General features: G+C 44.4%; 2 protein-coding genes across 5 annotated transcripts in view; one reads left to right on the forward strand and one right to left on the reverse strand.

Annotated features, from left to right (window-relative positions):
• The window catches only part of Plap (phospholipase A2 activator protein), a 439,799-nt gene that overhangs the window by 342,009 nt on the left and 74,591 nt on the right, over nucleotides 1-23,199 (forward strand). The window lies entirely within an intron of this gene.
• LOC146181769 (uncharacterized) lies at nucleotides 1,644-10,501 on the reverse strand. Its single transcript, XM_084575546.1, has 5 exons — nucleotides 10,411-10,501; nucleotides 8,985-9,056; nucleotides 6,906-6,956; nucleotides 4,271-4,324; nucleotides 1,644-1,893 (listed from the first exon to the last, which is right to left on the reverse strand). The coding sequence occupies exons 1-5, from the start codon at nucleotides 10,499-10,501 to the stop codon at nucleotides 1,739-1,741; spliced, it is 423 nt and encodes a 140-aa protein (XP_084431672.1). The 3' UTR covers nucleotides 1,644-1,738.

Raw genomic sequence — 23,199 nt, forward strand, 5'->3', positions numbered from 1 at the left:
CCAGCAGATTCCATGATGGTGAAAAAATGGCTGCGGGGAGCACATATGCCCAAGTGGCCTACATTGGCCTGCATTGGCCTGTATTGGCCTACATTGATGTACTGTTGCGTTATAATAACAGAGACGCCCCTTTCGCTCAAAGCCAAGCATTTGTAAGCTATAAAAACAAAAATCGAAAAATTAAATGTAGGCGTCACTACCATCAGCCAGTTTCGCAAGTAAGCTATGGTGCGTGGACACAGATTTCTTTTTTTTTTACGCGTAGATTTCAGAAGTTATTCTGCATGGTCATTCGCTTAAAAGTGGGGATCACGAAAACTCTTTTCCGGTTTCGACGTTTCAATTAGTATCGAGTAGCGGGAAGATTTTTATACGCAGTTTTCTCACAAAAAAAAAAAAAAAAAAACATGCATTCTGCAGCAAAAAAAAAAAAAAAAAAAAGCTTTAAACGCCATAAAGAGCCGCAGAATAAAGTTAGGAGCGAAAATTGGACGCAGTGGTGCTCACAATCAATTTATATTCTTAGAACTATTAATAGCTCGCATGAAAATACAAAAGTAGTAAAAAAGCAAGTTGACAATTTTTTTTCCACTGGGTGCGAAGTGGAAAAAATAGCCAGTGGCAGGGAAGGCGCACAAATGTTTCTCCAACTCCTCCCCTCACAAAAAGAAAGCGCTGATGCTCGACTCTGGTTGGCCCCGCCGGGGTGGTGCAGTGGTAAGACGCCCGACTACTGTGCCGGAGCACCCGGGTTCGAACCCGACCTCGGCGGCTGCGTTTCGATGGAGGCGAAACGAAGAGGCGACCGTGTGCTGTGCGATGTCAGCGGACGTTAAAGATCCCCAGGTGGTCGAAATTACTCCGTAGCCCTCCACTACGGCTCCTCTTTCTCTCTATCCACTTTCACTCCCACCTTCCTCCCTTCCTTACGGAGCGGTACAGGTTCAACAGAAAACAAGCGAGACAGTTACAGAGCCTTTCCCTTCCTATAAAATCAATCAATCACCGAAACACTCGGCCATTTTCCCAAATACTAGACTCTACTAGACTAGACTCTTACTTACTAGACTCTCCCGTAGACTGCAGTTCTCATTTCAATTAGTTAACGTTTCCTTTTTACGTATTTTGCCGTCACCGTCCTATTCTTAGACACCTGCCCCTTTAGAGATGTTATTTTCAGGCTTGCAACAGCAACAATGCGCATGTACTCTGCGCACACAACGCAAAAGTACGCAAACTACTTGTGCTTGATTTCTCATCAAGCACAAAACCCGTCTCTTGCGACCGCATCTTGCGAAACAGACGCAGTCGACACAGAAACAAACCAGGACGCGAGAGTTCCTGTGACCCTCAGTTTATTCGCTCGAGTTTTTTTTTTTTTTCATTTTCTTTTTCATCTGTTCCACAGTCTACCTCACTGAGGATCCAAGGATGACTGCTTCTGTATGGAGACCAAACTAAAAAAAAAAAAAAAAAAAAAGTCCTGCTCGAAACAGACCATCAAGCAGAATTTACATAACAGAGCAGCATATTGGCACGAATATGCAAACATAGCTCGCTCTGTTTTTGCAATAAATGTTTCTTAACAGTTAAAAAATTAACCAATGCCGTGACACGACATGACTAGATGCTCGTTGCACATGCGGTCTTGCAGGGAAGTTATCGTTGATCGGAAGTTCCGTTTTTTTTTTTTTCTGGGCTTTTTTCTTCCTTTTCAGGTGTATGCTTTGGGTGCTAGTCACTTCTGGAGGGAGGCGCCGACCCTGTTGAGGTTCCGGACACACTGTGCGAGGCAAGCGCTGTGGACATTGCGGCACTTGGCGTAGCCGGACTTGTTGTCCGACGTTCGGCCGCACTCGAACACCAGGGGCACGCAGCTGTCCACGTAACAACCTGCGAAGCCACGCATAGAGGAGGAATTCTCGAGCTCAAGCGAGAAACACAATGCCTGGGGAAAAACAATAACAAAACTTGCAAGAGCAGACCCAGCATCATTTGGCATCGCTTACTATGTGGGGATGCATAAACAAGAGAACTATTAACTTTTCAGCCCTGAATGTTTGTAATATCCAGCAATATTTTAAATATATTTTACCAGAAATGAAAGTTAATATAGCATAATGGCTACATGCGCTCATATAGAAAAAAACACAAAACATTGCTTAGGTTTGACCCGGTTAAATCTAATTATCTGAGCGTTACGCTCTGCTAAACATGGCTACATGTTCATACTGGCGCTTCGTCGCTATACGTGTTTCTCGCTTTTCGTCGGTCTCTGCCTTGAGACAATCATGTTTTCTCTTCACTGCTGCTTCTATTGGTCTATATAGGCTGGATGAACGGACTCAGCTTGACGCATGCGCCGAAGTGTTGACGCACTCAGACACGCACACACATCATCCATGGCGAGACTAAGTGACCGAGCGCCGCTGAAGCAGTTGTTAAAGCGCCGCCTAGTCACGCGGAATCATAGCGCAGAACATCCACGTCCACGTTCGAGATGATCGCTCGGTGGCCCCGGGTAGTGCTAGGGACGAGTAAGACGAAAGGTGGGACAGTGGCGTGGGCATGAGCGCTCACGCCACTACCGCTCCGGCAGCTCAAGGTCAAACGCGCAAGTATATGACCTTGGGAGATGCAGTGTGAACAGTTGAGCTACGCTCTAAAATAATAACACGCCTTTATATGAGAGCTCCAAAACTTATCAGTTGTAGCAGTCATGAATTCAACGTACAATGCTTGACCAGCTCTGTAAACAAAACTATTTTTGCTACAAATATGACGGTTCGCTTAACACGGGTTCAAGTGAATCAGAATGCAGTGAACAATTCACACAAAACACCTTGCAGAGTCTCCCTGAAGGCGTCCGCTCAGTGATTAAGAAGCTACCCAGCCCCCACACTCCTGTTACTGATCTAACCTTTATGTAGTTCCTGAGGGCAGCTAAAGACTCCTCATTCTCCTAAATCTGCTTAATAAATCACTTCCTCAAATATATCTTCTAATCGACTACAAAATTGCCAAGGTCGCCCCTTAGTTGAAAATGGAGATGACCATTTAATAATACCCACCCTATCCCTCAAAGAAATATTTAGTGAGATTTTGGAACACATGATCTGCTAAGATGTTATCAATCACCTTGCTTATAATGATCGAACCTTTCTAAACAAGCATTGCTTCCGGAAGTATGGATCTTGCGAGACTCAAGCATCTGAATTTATTATTGGCATTCAATCGATCTGCACTCCTTATACGGTATTCAATGCCGTAATAATTGATATTAAGAAGATATTCGATGAGGTACTACACTGTCGCTTGCTTCTTAACCTTAGAGCCCTCAATATATGTATCTTAATTATCAGCTCGATAGAACATTTTGTCGAACAGATATCAATACACGCAGACAGACAAATGCAAATCATGCAAGGTTTCAGTTCGCAAAATGTCGTGTATATTATGATAACGAAATTCTACATGTATTGGAAATGTCACAATGTCATCTCAATATACATAAAAAGCCTTATCTATACAGTAAAAAACTATTAAACATTTAGTGGTGCTATTAATACCAATGCAAAAGTACTAAGCTGCGGTTATTTCCTCTATAAATTTTAAAAATGGTGCAAAGTTGTCGGCTAGTAGTTACAAAATAAACATCAGAATGTACACCCCATCATGGCATTTTTTGTGCCATGCACCACCTTTGTCGTATTCAAACACAGCGATAAGCAGCAAGGTTTCGAGAGTGAGGAAGATTTGAATAAGGCAGCTTTTCAAACCATTCAAGTTTAATTCAGGGTGGCTATAGTAAACACAGACCTACAAGAAAAAAAAATTGTCTTCATTTCACGGATCGACGATTGAGAGGATTAAAGGATAAAATATTTTTTACGTGATAGGTACTCATCTACATTGTCGATATCGCGGAAACGGTCCTGGGCTCTAATGCCGGACCTGCAAGATTTTTTTATCATAAAACTAGTAAAGTTAATATAAAAGTACAAATAATGAAAACGTGAAATGGCTCTTTGCGCAAGTGGGGGTTCGCGTAATTTTTGCTTGAGGCTAGTAAGTTATTTGGAACTTGTGGCCAAAACTCTTAACTGACCCTCTCAAATACGGCTCAGTGCCGTCCAAATTCCAGTAAGTAACAGTGTATTTGAAGCAGTAATGCATACTGCTGCATATTAAAATGATACGTGATGGCTTTCTCTCATGGCGTAACTTATGCACCCAAGTCATGAATTGGTGTTTTTGCATGTCCACTTACCAGCTGCGGAAACCACAAGGGCGCAGAGTGGAAGGTCCACCTCGAAGCTGGGCTCTGCGAGAAATAAGACGGATATTCATGCGGTCAGGGTGGCAAGAAACACACATCATTTACGCAGGTATCTAATTTATTGATTTTGCTGCCCTGGTGTAGTGTCTAGAGCCCCATAGTGTTCGCCACGTCGAAAAGTACGCGCGTTAACAAAACGCTGCCAGGAGCTTCTAAACGGCTCTCGAACGCTCTGCACATGTCTGTGTAAATGTAATAATTGGTTATCATCAAAAGTCCTTCTTCATCACAATATGTTCCTTCTTGGCATCACCATCCTATGACCTTGGAAATTTATTTCACCATTAAATCAGCTCTGTGGTACATCATCACCCCTGTGGGCTAGCTGAAGCGTTAAGACGCTATGTTTTATTTTTCCAATTAGCTTTCCAGCTAAATTACCCTTTTTGGCTAATTGGGCCCTATTTTATTCTTATTTGGTATAAGCCTATCAGTATTTAGCAAGTGAAGGCTATTTCTCATTGCACTTTATATCTTACTTTGCCTTTAATTTAGCTTGGAATGAGACCCCATCTGGGTTGGCCACCTGAAGTGTACCTGTGTAAGTGGTGATTAGAGAAGGAACAAAAAAGGTCAAATATATGTAAATGTGGAACAGACATTTTCTTTCGCTGTCAGTGATATTCGCGCATTCCACATCATCAGAAAGCGTACTCAGTTATTCATTTTTTCTCGCGTTCAATTTTTCGCTAGATTCCCCTGAACTTTATGTTTCCACGAGTACAAGCTGCAGTGGTGCGAATGCATACTGAATTGATATACGTAACTGTGCTTCATTCGTCAAGCGAATGAATTCGTTAATAGTGGAACTGTGTGAAGACGTATTGTTGCGGGCCTTAGTTTTCTCCGTGATTATAGTGGAAGCACGGTTGAATTATAATATGTTAAGCACGCAGTACTGCAGCTGCTTACTCAGAGAGGAGAAACAGAACCATGCCTTTCTCTTCTTGAGAGGGAGAGAAAATAGTTTTGCTCACTTTGCATTGGCCGACGCATGCAGTTTTAGGCCGCGATAAAAAGGGATAATGCATGCAAATACGACGCCACTTGTATTTTTGCACTCAACGAACGCCAAAGTAGTGATATTCATAATTCTACGTAAAAACTACTCGCAATCTCTGTGTTCACAAACCGACAACAAACTGACGTTATCTCTACAGGCTCCAGAAATCACGGAGATCAGCATTCGAGTTTGTATCCGGCGGCGTTGGTATTGCAGCTAATAGCTATCAGGACAGATATGTTTTACGAGAAAATGGCTTAAAACCCCGCCGGGGTGGCACAGTGGTTACGGCGCTTGACTACTGTTCCCAAGGACGCGGGATCGAATCCCGGCCTCGGCGGCCGCTTTTCGATGGAGGCGAAAAGCAATGCGCCCGTGTGCTGTGCGATGTCAGTGCACGTTAAAGAACCCCAGGTGGTCGAAATTTCCGGAGTCCTCCACTACGGCGTCTCTCATAGCCTGAGTCGCTTTGGGACGTTAAACCCCACAAACCAAACCAAACCAGAAAATGGCTTAAAAGTGACGGCATTCTCTCCCCCTCTGTATCTTCTGTACAAGGACGGACAGTCTTATCCGATTGATCACATATTTTTATTTCAAACGCATTACGTGTGCCATAAAGAAAAATCTTCTCATTTCATCTGCTCCGCTTACTTTACACAGATGCAAAAAAAATATATTTAATTTTGTCCGTTGAAGGCGTCAACCTCTAGGCAGCCCAGCATATCCTCAGCTGATATTACGCCCTTAGCCATTAAGTCAACAATTCAACGAGTGCAGCTGGAGAAAGCTTTCTTAAGGTACTGATTACTGCTGCTAAGCTTGAATTTTTACATTGAGGTACAACTGAAATCTCGGGTTGACCATGTGCTGCACCAACTTTCTCATGAGGTCCAATAAACAACTGCAATGAATGGGCATCTTGAAAGTGCTTTAAGAAGAGTTCTGAGTTCGTTTTTGTTTTTGTATTTTGTTACGGCGGGAACTCGACCTAAATGCTCCGAGCATTTGTATAAATATCAAAATATTGTCCTGTCTGGCAGACTTCTCTATTAAAGTCGAATTAAATGTCCGGGCTCCCGCTTTTTTTTTTATTCTGAAAGTAGGACGAATCAAACAACAATTCGCAATCGTGGAACAATGCGCAGAGCGCTCTTCGAAGACGTAGTCTTTCGGCCTTCAGGCATGTTGTTTCCATGAAATGTGCTCTGAACCACAAATACGTTGCAGTTCTGTCAGACTGTTATTTACAGAGTGCCAAAAAAACTTCAAGGATTTTCATTGCCCACCGCAAATTGATGAGACTGAGTCTCGCGAAAGGAAACGGTACGTGCGTATTCTAATTTCCGTTGACTTAATACCTAGATAGTTTGTCTACGACTCAAATTATTTTTTTGTCACGGAAAATAACAAACAAATAAAGGCGAGAGTGAAACTTTTCAGAACACTTTTTTTTTGTGCTCTCTTAAATTTCTCTGGTTTGAGAACTCGGTTTGCTTTGCAAAAGCGTTGCAGGATTTTGTGGAAAAGCAAAATATCGTGAAAAGCGAAATAGTTGTTTACCGTGCGTGTCCTTACCAGCGTCCTTCGTATTGCCGCGTTTAGACCACCATGCTGAAAGCAGAGGAGCATAAAATAAAAACATATTTTAGCACGTTTCTCAACGGCGCATCTGGAAAGCAACACAATCCATACTTAATAATAACTGCAACACGAGAGAACAAGGCAAAGCTCGCTAGTTTAGCAATGAAAGCCTGACGATGCTGAAACGCACGTTAGGTTACTATGTATTACAGAGTGCTCAATCTCCAGGTCAAGAAATAATCGCAGAGGATCAATGCGTGTAATTCGGCAGTCTATACATTAGTCTTAAAGTTCACTCCGGCCGGGGCAGATGCTGTGGCCGACGAGTTCAAACCGGGCAAGTGAAAGGCGTGATCCAGTGTATGAATCACCGTTGAAGAAGTCACACCTCCTCTCCGCTTTCGGGGTCACGTTACCACTGGCCTGTCTTTCCTCCTTTCCTAACATTAAACTTTACTTACTTTCTATATCAATCTATATCTCCATTAGGTGAGCTCTACTCGGAATTGAAGCAACTTGCTGCGAGTGGTCTGCTGGAAAGCTATATGGGGCACTACGTGGTTTGTCATATTCAAAATAAGATTTGTTGACCATGCTCCAAAACACAAAAATAATGCTGAAGGGTACGTTTTGCTTAACGTTTTTAAGAGGTGAGTGTACCGGATGAGATATTTATGCTACGAAGCTACTTATCCCGTTTTTACCGCTTCGTTATTCTTTTTCAGTTTTAATTTTTTTTTAGTTTTTAGTTTTAGTTTACCGTTATCCTCGATCCGCTACCAAGATCCGCCACCGCGTGTTCCACTGTGCATGCCTAGATCCCCTTGACGCCGATAGATGGCGCCACATACTTGATGGCGGCACAAAGGCCTGCCGCGTCCGGACCAATCAGCTTGTGCACCCCGCCCACCAGCGGTATAGGGTCACGGTAGCGGATCGTGGATCACGGTGAACTAAATCTCTATACTGGAGAGTTTTAGCTTACCGTGATCCACGATCCGCTACCGTGATCCGCCACCGCGCGTTCCACTGCGCATGCCCAGACCCCCCTTGACGCCGACAGATGGCGCCACATACTGGATGTCGGAGTATAGTGAATTAAGTCAATGATTAAGATATAGGGAGAAAAATGAGCATGATAGCTGCTATCACTCCGTTTCAAAGGGGACGCTCCTATATTCCATCCATTCCATCCATCCGGTACACAGACCTGCCGCGTCGGGACCAATCAGCTTGAGTGCCCCGCCCACGCGCGGTATAGAGTCACTGTGGCGGATTGCGGATCACGGTAAGCTAAATCTCTCTAATATTCTGCACCGCAGAATGGAAGCACATCCCAAATTTTCAGGTTTTTTTCTTATTACATTCAGTGCGCAAGTAAGTACGGTAACGCAGAGCTCTGCGATGCCTAATGGCATTGCACGGCAAACCGTCTACGGGATGCTGCCTTTGCCCTTGCAATTATTATACTTAATCTACAGCAAAAGCGACGGCCACTCTTCCATGCGCATCCTCACCATATTCTCCTAGGAGCGTTGGCAGACATTAATTTGACTGCACTTTATAATCCAGCGGTTATTTCAAGAGAAAATACGGGGCGTGCCAATAAATATAGCGCAGTTTCATACTTGACCACTGCAATAGCTGCTAAGAACGGCACTTCTGGGGAGCTTCTGATATGGGAGCACCCACAAGTACCAAAATAATCACTTTAAACTGACCTTAACGGGTCTTTTGACTTTGCTCCTGAGCCTCTTCTTATGTGAGTGTTTTTGGAATTATCAAGATGGCGCCCTATAAAGCCAGCACAATATCCTTTCCTCGTTTTACTCCATAGTCGATGTTACCGCGCGGTCTGAACGTTTTTCGCCTCTTTAACAATCGGCAAAAGCTGCCAAAAGGGAACAGTTAATGTTGCATGGCTCAGAAATCAACTTAAAAGCAGCAGGCATACAAGGAAGCTGTGGTTCCACGAATTACTAATACTGTGAATGTCATGAATATACCGTGCTTAGTGACTGCAACTCGGCGCGGAAGAAACGAAAGGCGTCAGCTTACTGTTTCGTTTTTCCGGTTCCTTCCACGTCGTTCCGGAAGGGGAAAGGGCCGCCATTTCGTCCTCCAGCAGAGCTGCGAAGTATTGTTTTCTTCCTTTTCTCACTATTTTTGGGCAAGAAAATCAAACCGCCGAGGCCTAAAGCGGTCCAGCCCGTGAAATAAACTGTCGGTGGCAGCCATTATTTTGAAACCTATTACTCAAAAATTCCACGGTCCTAATCAACAATTTTTACTCAGAAACAGTTCATCTATGTCCTTGTGTAATCATTACACTTGAAATCGTCTCGGCAATCGCCTTTAGTTTTGTTTTTCTAATGATATCGCCCTGTTCAGACTGAAAGATTGAATACTGAAGGTTTATACAACCGAATGAACCTTGCTGAGGTTTTGCTAAATCAAATTCAAAAAGCTTTCAACTCATGTAGCTACTTTCATTTTTTTAAAGACGTTCTTTGTTCGAAGTCGAGTTATAGTAGCATGTTAACAAGGTAGACTGATGGGTCAGTTAAGATAACTTAGGAGCCGCTAAGATGCACCTCAACTGCAAAAAGGAGGGATTAAATGGCATTAAAGAGGACATAAGAACAAGACGAGACTTCCAGTTCTCTTTCCCCGTCAATGTCTCTTCTTTGGTGCTATTTTCGTTTTTAATAGGGTCGTCAATCTCATTGGCAAAGGTGAGGAAGTGGTTAGAGAACTTGCGGGAGGGGGTGGGTGAGGGGGGGGGGGCACACTAAGCTCTGCCTTAAGTATATGGCTCGAGAGCATTGACGGCTCTCTTCAGCAGTTTCTCTTCACATAAAATCACTGGTTTTCGTCCATATTACCACAATATTAGGCTTCAATTAAGCCAACACAAAATACATGCAATCTCTCGGCGTACCTTAGCTAAGTCAGTCGTGCCTGGGTGGCAATTAGTGTGCCTGGCATAGCGACCAAACGTCGTGAATTAGAAGCTCGATTAAAACATGAATTTTTTTTCTTTATGTAAAACTAATTACTTTACAAAAGCTCAGTCGCTTGAAGCGTGCACAGACCTTCAATTCACACTACAAGTTCTCTTTTCAGCCCCGCTGTTGTGGCTTAGTGGTAAGAATGCCGGACTGCTGAACCAAATAAAGACGCGGGTTAAATATCGGCCGCGCTGGAGCTTATCGACGGAGGCGAAAACCTGGAAGCCTGTGTCAGTACGCGTTAAAGAACCCCAGGTATTTTGAGATCTCAGGATCTTTCACTACGTCATCTCTCATAGCTTGAGTCCCTTTCGGATGTAAATCCTATAAACGAAATCGAACCAAACCTATTTTCATATATTTCCATTCCAGACCGCTGTCGCGTTAAAGCCCGTCAACAAGTAATGGAAATGTGTCCTATTTTTATGCGAGTACAACTGCGCTTGAAAGATGTAACTTCAGTAGATCACTACCGTTTGCCAAGATGAACTCGAGGGCCATCAAAACTACGGTCATCGCCTGGAGAGTTCTCCGGCCGTAGGCGGGCAGCTGAACGTTTCCCATGACTGCGGCAGCACCAAAGCTGAAAAAGCAAACAAAAAAATACATGTACGCACGTAGACCTCAGCTAATCATTGTTACCATCGTCATCACCATCAGTGAATAAGGCATACTAGATAAATAGTGTTGGTGGCGTTGCGCCATGGCGGGACAGACTCTGTCATAGCAGAGAATTGACTTGGCTAGGACCTTTCTGGAGGTCCACCTGGTAAAAAAAGGGAAGCCTCAGTACCACTACAATCCAATCCAATCACGTCCACTGCATGCTAAAGGCCTGTCACACTGACCTCCAACTATTTATTTACCTGTCATCCTTCAATCGCCGACACGCTATTCCCAACGTATTCCAAACGTTGGCTATTCAGGTGAATTCCAGCGAGCAAGGTTCGGCAATTCATCTGATTTTAAGTCGCCCTTGCTTTTTCTTATCTTTGCAACCACCGTTAAAGATCTACCAGACGGCTGGCTGTCTCTTTTGTCATTACAACAGAGTGTTTGGGGTAAAACACGGCTGTCGGGGATGTGACTGCGAGTCAACCGTGAAAGTTGTTCGCAATGCTAAATTTTGCCGATCGTGAAGATGCATAACAGTCGAGAGTAAGAGATCCTTAGGTAGATGCGTAGGTAATGTATTTCGTTTCTCAGCTCCGACGCACAGCCAGAGTCATCGCTCGGATGCGAGACGAAGCGCTATGGTCACGTGGCCGCATCAATAAAATTGCGCGGGAAACCCAGCTAATGGATGGCGCGGAGACCTTTGGTGGCGCTAGTCGATTTGAGGTTTTGGGTTATCATCAGATATGAGAATGAGAAAAAGGAAATTGCCGAACGGTCAACTGAAAGGCAGCAGCGTGCAATTCTACGTCCCTTCTTTAAGTCTGCAGTTCCTTTAATTAAGTCCGAAATCCTATTGGGGTCAGCTTGGTCATAAGACAACAATTTACCATTCTTTAGAGTAGCGACTTTGATATTGAGAAACCTCCGCATATCGACAATTACAGCTGCGTCCCCTTGCATGTTTTTGTCTCATCATCACTCTCTATTTTTTATCCCCGCTTCCTATTTTCAATACCTAGCAGCAGACCAGGGACCGTATGTTGTAGCGCAGTGCAAAATCTTCCTTGCTCCTTTCCTAGTCTTCGGTCATTGCGCCTGGTGACGTAGCTTTGAGGAAAGACGTCACGCTGGTCCTAGAATAAACAGTCCCATGATGCCACTCACTTTCATAAGCCGTAGTGGCGGAGCGTCCCTGACGTTCATGACACAGTATGGCGACGCGTCGGTCATGCTCGATGCTTTTAATTGGGGCTGCTTATTGCCTTTAGAAAGGAACTGTGCTCTGGATGTGTGATGAATCAGATGAGCATGGCTCTTTGGAAGGGGCAGGCTGGACGCGACGCCGCTGCCATGGAGGCTGGCCATTGGTGCTTCGCTTCCTTCACTTTCTGTTGCTCTCGTCACTGGTGACGTCGCGATCAAGCGAAAAGAAAAGGAAATTAATCTTTACAGGACGCATGTCCAGTCTAGAAGGCCCCGCATCACTGAATGAAAAGCTGGACGCAGTTGGCTTCCGACGCACGAAAAAAAACAACTAAGATGACACATAAGCTCTGCCTTCAGGGTATGATGCACCAGCATTAAAAGCTGCCTTCTGTGGCTTCTATTGCGGAATGTCGCTCATGTAAAATTTGTGCCTCTGTTATCTCAGATATACCCTGAGGATTCAATTAGCGTACAATAACAAGTTACCAGGTTATCTAAAAGACTACCTCCAATAGCACGAATTTACCTACATGGCCGAGCGGGGGGCTAGTCGGAATCGGGACACAAAGTTCCTGAAGGGTTCGACCCTCATATTATCCTTTCATCTAAAAGGGGCTGCCCGAGTTGTCGGCTCCTGCCAATTCGGTCAATGCATGTGGTCGCGCGATGTCACACAATTGACGACCAGTGTGTGGCCGGCCATGTCGCCAGCGAACTACACCTGTCATAGGGCATGCTCGTGATTTATTAGATCACAAGGTCGGAAGAACGGTACAGCTAGCGCTGCTACATTGTAAAAATGACTGGCACTTACTTCGAGGATAAGGTGGCTCATCAACGGTATACCTCGTTCGCGAAATGATTTATGCAATAGCGACACAGTGCCTGACGAATTTTTAGATTCACTGTGCATGACTAAGGAGTCCATTAATTGTGTAATTCAATCAGTGTCATGACACTAAATATTGCTGAGTCATGACACTCTAGGAGCTACTAGAGAGCAGCGAACGCTGATGCTTTCGCATTTCTCCACTGTAGATATCTGCACTGTTTTCAAAGTTTGGAAGCCTTACTTTGCTGTGCTTGAGAAAACGTGTCCGCAAAACACGAAAGCAAAACATGGAAGCAAAATGTAATGTATGACGTGTCGTCACATTAAGATGACACTAGTAGTCATGAATATAATATGTAATGACAAGTGGTATATAAATGTCGTGCCATGCCTAATCACGCCATGTGAGTCATTGTAGTTTCAGTTCAGTTCAGGCGTTCAGTCGTGTCCGACTCTTCGTGACCCTATGGACCATGTCACGCCACGCTTTCCGGTCTCTCACTATCTTCTTAACATCACATAGCTTCATCTGCAATGCCTCGAGAATGCCATCTAACCATCGCGTTCGCTGCCTACCCCTTCTCCGGCGACCTTCAACCTTTCCCAACATCAAATCTTTCTCCAGCGACTCCTCTCTTCTCATCAGATGACCAAAGTAGCTGAGCTTTAACTTTAGAATTTGACCCTCCAATGAGCAGTCAGGGTTTATGGTCGACAATATCGACTGATTTGATCTTCTGGCAGTCCAAGGAACTCTTAAGAGTCTTCGCCAGCACCACAATTCAAACGCGTCAATCCTTCGGCGGTCAGCCTTTTTCACAGTCCAACTCTCGCATCCATACATCACAACTGGAAAGACCATAGCACGGGTTATACGGATCTTGGTTGGCAGACTAATGTCTCTGCTCTTTACCAGGCGGTCAAGGCTAACCATTGCTCTCTTTCCCAGAAGTAGGCGTCTCCTAATTTCATGGCTGCAGTCTCCTTCCGAGGTAATCTTGGCGCCCAAGAACAGAAAATCTGTCACAGCTTCCACTTCTTGTCCATTGATGCTCCAGGACTTGATAGGGCAAGACGCCATGATCTTCGTCTTTTTAATGTTCAGTTTAAGCCCAAACTTCTCACTCTCTTCTTGTACGCGCATCAGAAGTCTCTTGAGTTCCACTTCACTTTCTGCCATTAAAGTGGTATCATCCGCATATCTAAGGTTGTTGATACGTTTTCCAGCAATCTTCACTCCAGCTGAAGACTCGTCCAGACCGGCCTTCCTCATGATGCACTCTGCAAATAGGTTAAATAGGCAGGGAGACAGTATGCAGCCTTGCCTCACCCCTTTCTCAATCGGAAACCAATCAGTAAGACCATGCCCAGTTCTGACTGTGGCCTCTTGCCCTTCATAAAGGTTCCTGAGGAGACAGATGAGGTGGATTGGAACTCCCATCTCTTGGAGAGCTTGCCACAATCTGCTGTGATCTACGCAGTCAAACGCTTTCGCATAATCAATAAAGCAGAAGTAAATGGGTTTCTGGAACTCTCTTGCTTTTTCCATGATCCAGCGAAGGTTGGCAATTTGGTCTCTAGTTCCTCTGCCCTTGCGAAACCCAGCTTGCACGTCCGGAAGCTCCCGATCCACATACTGCTGCAGCCTACCTTGCAGGATTTTTAACATCACCTTGCTAGCATGCGAAATAAGCGCGATCGTGCGGTAGTTGGAACAATCTTTGGCACTGCCTTTCTTTGGAATGGGGATGTAAACTGACCTCCTCCAATCCTGTGGCCACTGCAGGGTTGTCCAAATCTTTTGACATAATGTATGCAGTGTGTTAACAGCGTCGTGGTTGAGGCTTTGAAGTAACTCAGCTGGAATACCATCAATTCCGCTAGCTTTGTTCTTAGCAAGGCTGGCTAAGGCCCATTCAACTTCACTATTCAGGATGCCCGGCTCGAGATCAGTAATCACAACCGTCCTATGTTGGGTTTGCACATCCGGGTCCTTCTTGTACAGTTCTTCTGTGTATTCCTGCCACCTCTTCTTTATCTCTGAGGCTTCAGTGAGGTCCTTGCCTCGTTTGTCCTTTATCACGCCCAGCTTAGCACAGAAGCTTCCTTTGATATCTTTCATTGTCTTATACAGAGCTCTTGTGTTCCTTAATTGGCTGTTGTCCTCAACTGCTTGACACTGTATGTTCAGGAAGGCATTCTTATCTCTCCTTGCTATTTTCTGAAAATCCGCATTGAGAACCTTGTATCTTTCTCTTTCCCCCATACCTTTTGCCATCCTCCTTTCCTCAGCTATTTGCAAAGCCTCTTCAGATAACCAGTTTGCTTTTTTGCATTTCTTTTGCTTTGGAACTACCTTAGTAGCAACTTCTTGTATTATATCACGAACATCAGTCCGCATCTCTTCGGGCTCTTTGTCTTCTAGATCTAATTCTTGAAATCGATTCCTCACTTCCACAGCATATTCTAATGGAATCTGATCCAGATCATACCTGAAAGGCCTTCTAGTTTTCTGCGTTTTCCTCAATCGAAGCTTAATTTTGGCAACAAGAAGCTGATGATCGGTGCCACAATCGGCCCCAGGCCTTGTTTTTACTGCTTGTATAGCGCTTCTCCATCTCTGCCGGCAGATAATATAATCGATCTGATTCCTGTACAGACCGTCAGGTGAAATCTATGTGTACAGGCGCCTCTTGTGCTGTTGAAAATGAGTATTCGCTATGGTCAGGTTGTTTTCTTGACAGAACTCTACTAGCCTCTGCCCAGCTTCATTTGGCTCACCAAGACCGAACTTGCCTGTAATTCCGGATATTTCTTCACTCCCGACCTTAGCATTCCAGTCTCCTATGAGAAAAACGACGTCTGATGATGGGGTGCGGTCTAAAAGGCATTGTAGGTCCGCATAAAATCTCTCAACGTCAGCTTCTTCAGCAGCAGTGGTCGGTGCATAGACTTGGATAACTGTTATGTTGAAAGGGTGACCTTGGATCCGAAGTGAAATCATTCGGTCGTTTTTGAGGTTGTACCCTAGCACTGCTTTGCCCATTCTTCTGTTTACTATGAGAGCGACCCCATTCCTTCTCTTGGATTCGTGCTCACAATAAAAGACATAATGGTCGCCAGAGTTAAATTCTCCCATTCCGGTCCACTTGAGCTCGCTGATACCCAAGATATCAATGTTCAATCTGTCCATTTCTCGCTTGACGAGATCCAGTTTACCTTGCGTCATAGATCTTACATTCCATGTTGCTATGTGATATATCTCCTTGCAACATCGGACTTTCCGGTCGCTTCCCGACACATCCACAACTGAGCGTCCTTTTGGCTTTAGCCCAGCCGCTTCATTCGTCCTGGAGCTACTAGGAATCGCCCTTTGCTCATCCCCAGTAACATGTGGGACGCCTTCCAACCTGGGGGGCTCATCTTCCGGCGCCATATCGATAATGGTATTGTGACTGGCCATAGGGTTTTCTTGGCAGGAAATACTGGAGTGGGTTGCCATTACCTTCTCCAGTGAATCACATTTTGTCAGAACTCTCTGCCGTGACCTGTCTATCTTGGGTGGCCCTACACAGCAGAGCTCACGACTTCATCGAGTTTCGCAAGCCCCTCCGCCACGACAAGGCAGTGATCCATGAAGGGGCATTGTAGTTTAGCCATGATTAATAGTGACTTGTCATGAGTCAGTCAGATCGGAGATTCACTGTACATGACTAAGGAGTTCATTACTTGTGAAATTCAATCAATATCATGACACTAAATATTCCTGAGTCATGACACTCTAGGAGCTACTAGAGAGCAGCCAACGCTCACGCTTTCGCATTTCTCCGCTGTAGATCTCTGCAGTGTTTTCAAAGTTTGGAAGCCTTACTTTGCTGTGCTTGAGAAAACGTGTTCGCAAAACACGGAAGCAAAACATGGAACCAAAATGTAATGTATGACGTGTCGTCACATTAAGATGACACTAGTAGTTATGAATGTGTTATGTAATAACAAGTGGTATATAAATGTCATGTCATGCTTAATCACGCCATGTGAGTCATTGTAGTTTAGCCATGAGTCATAGTGACTTGTCATGAGTCAGTCAGATCGGAGATTCACTGTGCATGACTAAGCAGTTCATTACTTGTGTAATTCAATCAATGTCATGACACTAAAAAGTGCTGAGTCATGACACTCTAGAAGCTACTAGAGAGCAGCCAACGCTCATGCTTTCGCATTTCTCCACTGTAGATCTCTGTAGAGTTTTCAAAGTTTTTTACAGTTGCTATTTAGCTTTAGAAAAGCTACAATGTCCGTTTTGTGGTACGAGAAGTGCGCACTAACTTCGGCGCCGGGAGAAACTTTCCTAATCGCTGCATATAATAGTGAAACGCGCTGCGGAGTGCAAGAAGGGTTGAAAGCCTGTTCATCTCGGGGGGAGAGAACTAAACAGGCTTTGAGTGGAGACGGAGAAAGGGGGGGGGGGGTAGAAAAAGTCATCCTTCATGGGAAGAAAAGAGTGACAGCGAGCTCAAGGTCCTTAAGGCCAGCGTTTCTCTCATGATCACAGCGCGCCTATAGTCTCCCATCGGCTTGATAAATGACTTCAGTACTGAACAGTAGGGTAACGCAGTAAGGTATACTTTTGTTGCAGCCTCCGCGACGCTTATTATGGCGTAGGAGGACCCAATGTAGGAATCTACTGTCCGCTGAAAAAGCAAGAGAGGCTTGAAACCGCGGCATTTATTCACGAAGACGTCGTTCAACTAGGAGCTTACGAACGAACGTGATGAGATTAAGATTATAGAGAGGAAGTCAGACGCGATGCTTTGGTTAAAATTTGAAGATAAGCAACAATGCTATACCCAGCTAGATAGCGCATGAGGTTAAGGCATCGGTAGAGCTAAAACTGAAGTTCAGCGGATTGCTTTGATGAAAGGCATGTGGCATACAATATTATAATGATAGAGTAAAACTGTGTTTTGGGCGCAGAATATTCGATCTTTTTTATTTTTTTATTTTTGCTTGCTATACTCTCAAAAGTCTAAAAACAATCAAGCGTTCCACATGACTATTGTCGACTCTGTAACTCAGCATTCGTACACTTTCCGACAGAAAACACGCTACAGATACGCAAGAGGCAATTAGTGAAATTTCAGTGTGAATTCTGTAGATAAGTCTCATGGAAATAACGAAATTAACCGCACTTTTCGGAATACCTTATATGCAAATCTTTAGATGCCACTAACTAAAACCTTGCTTCCCCAAAGTGGACGCTTGAAATTACCGTCAATGAGCTCAAGAGCTAGACAGGTTGTAGTAACCACTCTATTAAGCGCAATACTCTGTTGAAAGACTCGTACACAAAATTCTCCGTTCTCTGTCAGTTATCATTTCCGGGAAAGGTTCGTCTCGGCTACAGCCTATTTGCGAGCTTTAGACTGCTCAGTGATGGTGATGATAATGGTTTTAATTTTTTTAGCGGGTGGTCACATAAATGGTTTAACCAAAATAAGTTGATGCAGAAAACACAAAAATAAGAAGTTCAGGAGCTGCCAACTGCGCCATCTATCTAGAGAACAGAATATATCTGCGAACGAGTAAAAATTTATTCTCAATTGTGTACATATGGCACATACACACAGTGGGGTATCGGCCAGGGTTCATTCAGCGCATGTGCAAGAATTCAATACATAATTAGCTGCCCCGAACATTGCCTCTTTGGTGAAGCAGTCGGTATATTGTTCTGCTTTTGGCGGGTAAAGCAGCAGCTCGAACCCCAGTTTTTCTTGGGTTTTTAACTCCTTAGTTTAATTTTACACCCCGAATGTCATTAGTCATTTATCCATTTGGGCGTATTGCCTTTTGTTGCATATTCAAATACATTTATGCGAACATTGCTCCCACTAATTACTTTTTTTTTTATCTTTTTTCTTTCTTTCTTTCAAAATCTGCTGTATAAGAAAACAATTTATAATTTCTTCCGGATGTTCCTGATTATTTAGAAAGCATTGATGACCTGTTTTAGAGCCAGTATCATCGTTGAAAGCGAATTAAGATAACCGGGGACGTGTCTGCACTGTACCGTTTGCAGTTAAAAAGTTAGTTTAGCAAAGAATTCACAATTTTTCGTGGGGTGTCCCTTACCTTTCTCCGAAATTGCCGTTTAATACCCTTTCAGACAACCTGTCACGTGAGTTCCCTGTACTGCTTGTAGTTAGAAAATATGCTCGTCTTACCCACATAGTATTATTATATGAGTGCCGCTTACAACTGCGGCCTTATTAGGTTCTCAGCAGTAACTTCACTCATTTAACAAAATTTATACTGAATATTTGATTCAGCAGTACGTAGATTACCAGCTCTTCAGCTAACAAAGTCCTGGATAAAGAAAACGTCATCGATAGTCAGTCGACAGCGAGCGGACATGCGAGAAATGGATATGTCTCCTGAGTGCCGACGCTGAACAATGCAAATTTTAAAATCATGGTGACAATTCTTTGTCCTGGGGTAGGCACAGCATAAGCCTTTGTGACGATAACAGTGAAGATGGCGGCTAAAAAGCCGCCCTAATTGTCCCAGCTACCAACTTACCTATTCCGCACTCTTCTGAAAGCACGATCTCCGGCTTGACCGCCTGCACTGGGTCGGGATCTTCTGTCCACTGTAGTGTCTGAGTATCCCAGACCTCTGGGTCGCCTTTTCGAGCGTCCGCTCTTTATATACCGTCCCCCGTCAGCCCCTTACTCGCCCACCATTGGCTGCACACGTACGCTCGCAGTAAGCGCAGGGGGATCTTAAGTTGTAGCCGAGATGGGGCGAAGCTCGTTACGCATCCCAGAAAAAAAAAAAAAACCAAGCCACAAATCAACGGTAGTAGACCCTGCCCTGTCCGAGCCCTAAAGCGTGGGACTAAAGAAGTGCCCGAGAAGTAGGCTTAGCAGTGATTAGGAGCGTCTCAACAGTCGCGCTGGGGTGGAAGAGCGACCGCGTCACTTGGCGTGTAGAGTACGAACACAAGACATGGGCGAGAGCCAAGAAGAGAAGGCAAGAGACGTCGGTGTTACGTGTACCGTTCGCCGATGTAGCGACGAGCACCAGAAAGGTCACTGCATGGATCGGCACCGCAAAGAAAGTATATTCAAGGGCCTTTTCTAGCGCTGAGCAAACCGTAAAACACGTTGTTGGGCTAGATGGCGAATATTGCTGATATAAAATTCAATACCGCAAAATAAACCCAGACCACACACATGAGATGAAGCTGGTACTTTACTTCAACCGCATTCTAAAGACCAAGTACCCGAGTCTTTATTTTTTTTTATTCTAAGAAGTTTTGGCAAGGGTGGAACAGGAATTCTGACCATTTAGGCACTCGGTTGGCGACACGAACAATTGTTTTCTGGCGAAAATATGCGTTTAACCAAATGGTGCACAGCAGTACTGAGGAGTCTGAGAGGTCCCGGAATGCGTGCAAAACAGACCTGTAGTGTAAAATCTGTTGAACCAGTTTAGAAGAGTTGCCAAAACTTTTCCAGTTCTAGGTCCTTGCCCATTTTGTTAATACAGTTATGTCCCATTAATATAACTGATTTGAATTATGGGCAGTTTTTCTCGTGGTCAAATTCTGCGCCTCTTTCAAATAGAAAGTTTGTGTCCAGACAATGCATGTAATGAAAACTTCTGGGGGGCACTTTAGATTACTAAATTGTGATGAGGAGAAAACCTCTATCGCGCGGTGGTTGAAAGCCCTCCACTACGGCACCTTTCTCTCTGTTTTCACTCCCACCTTTGCGATGATGCGATAGCGTAAGCCACCAGCCAACATATAAAGCCCCGCTTTAACCGAGCCGTAAGAACGTGCCAGCGTGGCCTAGGATTGACATTAATGCAAGGGTCAATTGGCAGACTGATTATGGTATCACCCTCCCATATGAATGGAGAGACCCGAGTTGGCAGCTCGTGCCAAACGTAATGTCAGGAAGCCTTACGTTCAGTTAGTGCTCGGTCATGCCAGCTGCCAGCTACCACCTCCCACGTAACGAAAGATTTACGGACGGACGGACGGACACAATCCGCGAGTATGAGCCATTTAAAGCTATCACCTTAAAATGCACACAGCTTATCGGGGTGCATTTATACTTGAGCGCCGCAAACATGGGCGAAAATGAGAACATAATCTCAAATGCGCGAGCCAGATGTTTTCTTTCCAGCATTTCTTTTCAGCAATTTCAGGCGCTTTAATCGCAGGCACCAAGCTAACGTAATTGCGACAATTAAAACGACTGAGCAGTGGCACTTCTTTGTATTTTCATATTTTACAGGGTGCCGCAGGTGGCGCGCCTTACCATCTACCGTTACTGTTCCTGTATATGCTCCCTAGGGCATATACAGGAACACTATCTACCGTATGCAAAAAAATTACCTGCACCTCGCTCTGCACCTCGTGCTATGTGCTGCACCTCGTGCTGCACCCGTATTAGACAGCTATCAGTCGATTAAGTAAAGGTGCGCAGAGCGGATGTGAGTGCCATCGAGCCATGTATCTCCTTCACGAGTCTGTTGGACCTCAGGGGATTCCAGATTTCATCGCTTCATTGCAAAATAATATCAGAATAAGGCGCTCGGAGTTCCTAAGGTTTCACCCAATGTTCAGTTCAGCGCCCACCGCCATGCACCAAATAAAACTGTAATAAAAAAGTTGTTTCCCTCAGTTTAATTTTTTCAGATTCGTTACTACGGATGGCTCCCTGTATGGATAAAGTGTGAATGCTGCCCGACCCTTGAAGTCTATGCGCCGTGTTCTGCCCCTCGCAGTGCAAGTCTTAACAAATACATCCCCGTAACAATATTAACGGGGCAACTGCTGTATACTCGGTTATTTTGTTTTGAACAGTACAGCGTCGTTACGTTTGTTGAACGCCCATGCTTCAGCTTCGCCGGTCTTTACGTCTGTCACGACATGGCAACGAATGCGCTACAGCGATCCAGCTAGAAACAAGATAGTTGTTTTGTTTTTTGTTTTTTTTTTCGGGGGCAATGTGCAATTAATAAGGTGCGAAATGTGGAGCGCCACGGCCTTCAGAAGAACACGAGGTGAAATCTGGCTCACTCTCTTCCTCTTACACTGCCTTTGTTTCTCTAACCAACAGCTCGGGGTTCCTCCTTTATATAGCTGAGTTCGAGTTCAGTATTCAGAAAATGCTGGACAAGTTCCGAGAGCTCAAGTTCCATTAAGCTATGTATATTAGTAGTAAGAATCTCGGACCATGTCATTTGCGGTGCTGTCTAGCTCTACGCCCTTCACATAACGTCCAGTGGATACATGCAGCATTCAGTTTTTGTTTTATGCGGGCCATTGAGTAGCTTTACAGTAGCAACCCTCAGGCTTTCAAGCTGTCGATTACGAACCATTTGTCGAATACTAGAAGCTTTTGCATGATGCGATAAGAATTCAGTTAGTAAGAGAGAAGTCTATCAACGAATTGGTGGTGAAGCGGAGGGAGGATCTTGCTACAGAATAGATATTTAGCGTTAACCGAGGATGATGACCTTAGCCTAGAAACAATGCAGTAATTTCAGATATTACTGAGTGCGTGGTGGAAGTACGTGGTAGGATAGTTAGCGAGAATATCGGTAAACTATCTCGGGAAAGCATGGGGGAAATTGAGCACGCTCTAAAGAACGGGGGCAGCCTTAAAGCGGTGAAGAGGAAATTGGCCATAGGAAAAGTCAGATGTATGCGCTAAGGCACAAGACGGGCCATGTCATCACGAATATGGGCAAGATAGTCAAAGTAGCCGAGGAGTTCTATACTGATCTATGCAGTAACAAATGTAGTCAGGACTGTAGCCAGGATGAGATTGGTAGTAGTGAAAAACAGCCAGACGTTCCGCCACTGACGAAGGACGTGGTTAAGAAAGGTCTGGAAACTATGAAAAGGGGAAAAGTAGCTGGGGAGGGTCAGGTAACTACAGATTTGTTGAAGGACGGGGGGGGGGGGGGGATATCTATCGTGCAAGGAAAACTGATCATCTTGTATACGCAATGCCTGGTGTCATCGATGGTACCGGAATCATGGAAGAACACTAACATTATCTTATTTCATAAGAAAGGGGACGTAAAGGACTTGAAGAAACAGACTACTCAGCTTACTATCTGTTCCTTATCAGGTGTTTACTAAGGTAATCGCTAACAGAATCAGGACAATATTAGACTTACATCCAAGCGGAAGATCAAGCTGGTTTCCGGAAATGGTGCTCTACTATCGATCATATACATATACATACCAGCCCTTACACACGGCATTCATAGAATACAAAAAAGCATTTGACTCAGTAGAAACCTCGACAGTCATAGCATTGCGAAATCAGGGCGTGGGCGAGCCATATCCGAAAGTACTGGAAGATATCTATCGTGTCTGTACAGAAACCACAGTTCTGCATAAAGAAAGAAACAAAATTTTCATAAAGAAAGATGTTAGACAAGTAGACACGATCTCTCCAGTATTATTCACAGCTTGTTTAGAGGAAGTATTCAGAGACTTGGAATGGGAGCAACTAGGGATAAGGGTCGATGTAGAATACCTGAGAATCTGCGATTCAGTGATGACGTTGGCTTTATAACT

The sequence above is a fragment of the Amblyomma maculatum genome, chromosome 8, assembly GCF_055883805.1.
Source record: "Amblyomma maculatum isolate TAMU_Amacu chromosome 8, ASM5588380v1, whole genome shotgun sequence".
NCBI lineage: Eukaryota > Metazoa > Arthropoda > Arachnida > Ixodida > Ixodidae > Amblyomma > Amblyomma maculatum.

Excerpts from the sequence above, each read along its gene's own strand:
- LOC146181769 (XM_084575546.1), bottom strand. The coding sequence starts at position 10,501 with ATGGGAAACGTTCAGCTGCCCGCCTACGGCCGGAGAACTCTCCAGGCG. Across the intron at positions 9,057-10,410 it reads CGAGTTCATCTTGGCAAACG|CTCTGCTGGAGGACGAAATG; the intron begins GTAGTGATCTAC and ends AATACTTCGCAG. Across the intron at positions 1,894-4,270 it reads CCTTGTGGTTTCCGCAGCTG|GTTGTTACGTGGACAGCTGC; the intron begins GTAAGTGGACAT and ends GTGGCTTCGCAG.